Below are 2,340 nucleotides of genomic sequence, written 5' to 3'. Positions count from 1 at the left end.
TAATTTATTTCTTTTATTTTTACACCCAAAAGCTCGCATAATTGTCGTATAAAGCAGCTTTTCATAGAGCAAACTTCACTGTAAATTATATATAAGAAGGGATAAACCTATAGATGGGTATTGAAAAAAAAATTGATATATTTATTATGTATAGGGTCCCAACAGTGAACCGGGATGATTTCAAAATTGTATTATTTTTTTAAGAATCAGTTTTTTATTAATTTAATGTAAATTGCAAGAATAGCCATTTGGCATTTAATACAAAACTATTTTCATACATCTCGTAAAACTAGACTATGGGTCAAAAAATTACAGTAGAGTAAAGTTGTCATTATCATCATCATCATTCCCTTTCCCCACCTAATGGTGCATAGGGCACTGCATTAGTACACCAACCGCAGCGTATCTTGATCATTTTTTGTTACATTAAGGTAAGATTATCAGTCTTACACTTCAGGCACCAGTCCAGGGACTATGAAATATTCAGGTGTGAAAATACCCTTTTAAATAAATATTTCATATCAACCATGCCGGGAATCGAGCCCGCTACCCCTCGCATGGTAGGCAAACGCGCTGACCGTTACACCACGAGGCCGTGAAGTTGTAGCTAACCAAAAATATTTAATGGTTTCCTTCTATGCAAAATAACGATAGGGCCCCTCTATAGCTAGCGCATTATTACTCTGAGAAATGCCTAGACCTCCATATTCCCTTATCAAAAATGTTTTCCCTCTATTGCAACAAATTAAGATCTATATTAAATCAATTTATAGTTTATGTTTATTGAATACAATGCAGAAATAAAACAGCTGTAAGTTAAAATATTAAATATTTATTATCTCTACTTTATGCTAGTGAGAGATTGAAACATGTCTATATCGAGTGATCTGCAACAAGTGGAACAGATTACACGCTCGTAAGTATGGAATGAACAGGCGGTGGGAGGGATTTGCTTGTTTTAAAAAAAATGCTTTAGATAGTCTCATATTGTGTTGTGATCTCTTTGTATTATTTTTTACTTAAAACTTTAGTCATTTTACAAATGTAAACGCATCTAGACAGTTGCGAAAATTTGTTTCTTTAATTGTGAACTCTAGGACCTTCTATCTAGAATCTAGATTCAATATTGCACATCCGATAAAATATGTAGTCATTACTCAAAAAACATAATTTCCAGGAGAGCCGAAAAACAAAATGAAAACGTTATATTTTAGATTTTATTTCACCCTTTAAATCGATGTCAATATGTCATATATTTAGATTTGTCTTTAAAAAATGGTACAATTTTTTTTTAAGAGAATCTCGATTGTCAAAAATAATAATTGTTATATAATGGGACTGTTTGAGAACGCGACTCTCAAATAAGTGATGGCGTAGTCGAGTGGGTAAATCATAGAGCTAGAATTTTGTCAATTTTTGAGCATATTAATGAAGGTTTTTTCAATAAAAATGACTTGTGTAGGTATACCTAACTAAAAATCAGACTTATTTTAGTTATGACCGTTTTATCGGACGTGCGATATGATAAAATGAAGTAAAACAGGTGTCGTTAGTTCAATGTAGTGAAATGTTCACGGATGTATCGGAGTTAAAAAGCGTTGAGTATCTCCCCGGTGACCTTCGCGGCCGCTTCCTTGATCTGATCCACCATTGCTCTGTTGATGATGTTGGCGCAGTCCTTGTTCTCCACGATGCTGATGTGGTTCCCTTCCAGGAAGTGCACCTTGATGGGCTGCTCCGCGTACTGGTGCAGGCCGTAGTTCTCGTCGATGACCATCCCCGGCGGGCAGTCCTTGGGCCGCAGCAGCACGGCCGTGGAGCTCCGCAGCTTCCGGAAGCCGGAGCCGGTGTACCGGATCACGGAGCGGATGCGCCCGTAGATGACGCTGGCCAGCGCCCGCTGGTACTGCTTGGAGTGCGGGATGTGCTCGGGGACGAGGTGCAGGAAGGCCTCGAGCTTCTCCTCCCAGGAGTTGGCGGCCGCCAGCTGCGGGGAGATGTCCAGCTGCTGCTTGGGGGCGATGAGCTCCAGGATGTGCTTGAGGAGAGCGTCTTGCAGCCCACTCTGCTCCGTGGTGTTGAAGTTCACCTTCATGAGGGTGTACAGGTATTCCGGCGCTCCGTCGATGGCGAACACTGTTCCCGTGTGGCCTAAAACAACATTGTCGTGTCAAATTAGGCGCAGTTTTCAATGCCGACTTCTAGGCATTTTTTGTGGGTTTTATAATATAATTCTATTATAACAATATGCTCTGAATCATGAAAAGATGTGGTGTAAAGTTCTGGATACACTTTTTCATAATTTCATAATGATCTATAAAAATTACTCTTCACATAATC

At 39.3% G+C, this 2,340-nt stretch overlaps 1 protein-coding gene across 1 annotated transcript in view; it reads right to left on the bottom strand.

The window, feature by feature from the left end:
• Positions 1-819: 819 nt before the first annotated feature.
• Positions 820-2,340, bottom strand: part of LOC148276910 (fatty acid synthase-like) — a 99,332-nt gene continuing 97,811 nt past the window's right edge. Inside the window, exon 39 of the mRNA XM_088233590.1 lies at positions 820-2,151. Coding sequence (XP_088089716.1) covers positions 1,589-2,151 — 563 coding nt within the window. The 3' untranslated portion in view covers positions 820-1,588. The remainder of the gene's footprint in view (positions 2,152-2,340) is intronic.

The sequence above is a fragment of the Micrasema longulum genome, unplaced genomic scaffold, assembly GCF_059751315.1.
Source record: "Micrasema longulum isolate JH-2025_06_02 unplaced genomic scaffold, ASM5975131v1 h1tg001128l, whole genome shotgun sequence".
NCBI lineage: Eukaryota > Metazoa > Arthropoda > Insecta > Trichoptera > Brachycentridae > Micrasema > Micrasema longulum.
The sequence above is the reverse complement of the archived record's forward strand: the minus strand, read 5'-3'. Positions and strand labels throughout refer to the sequence as shown.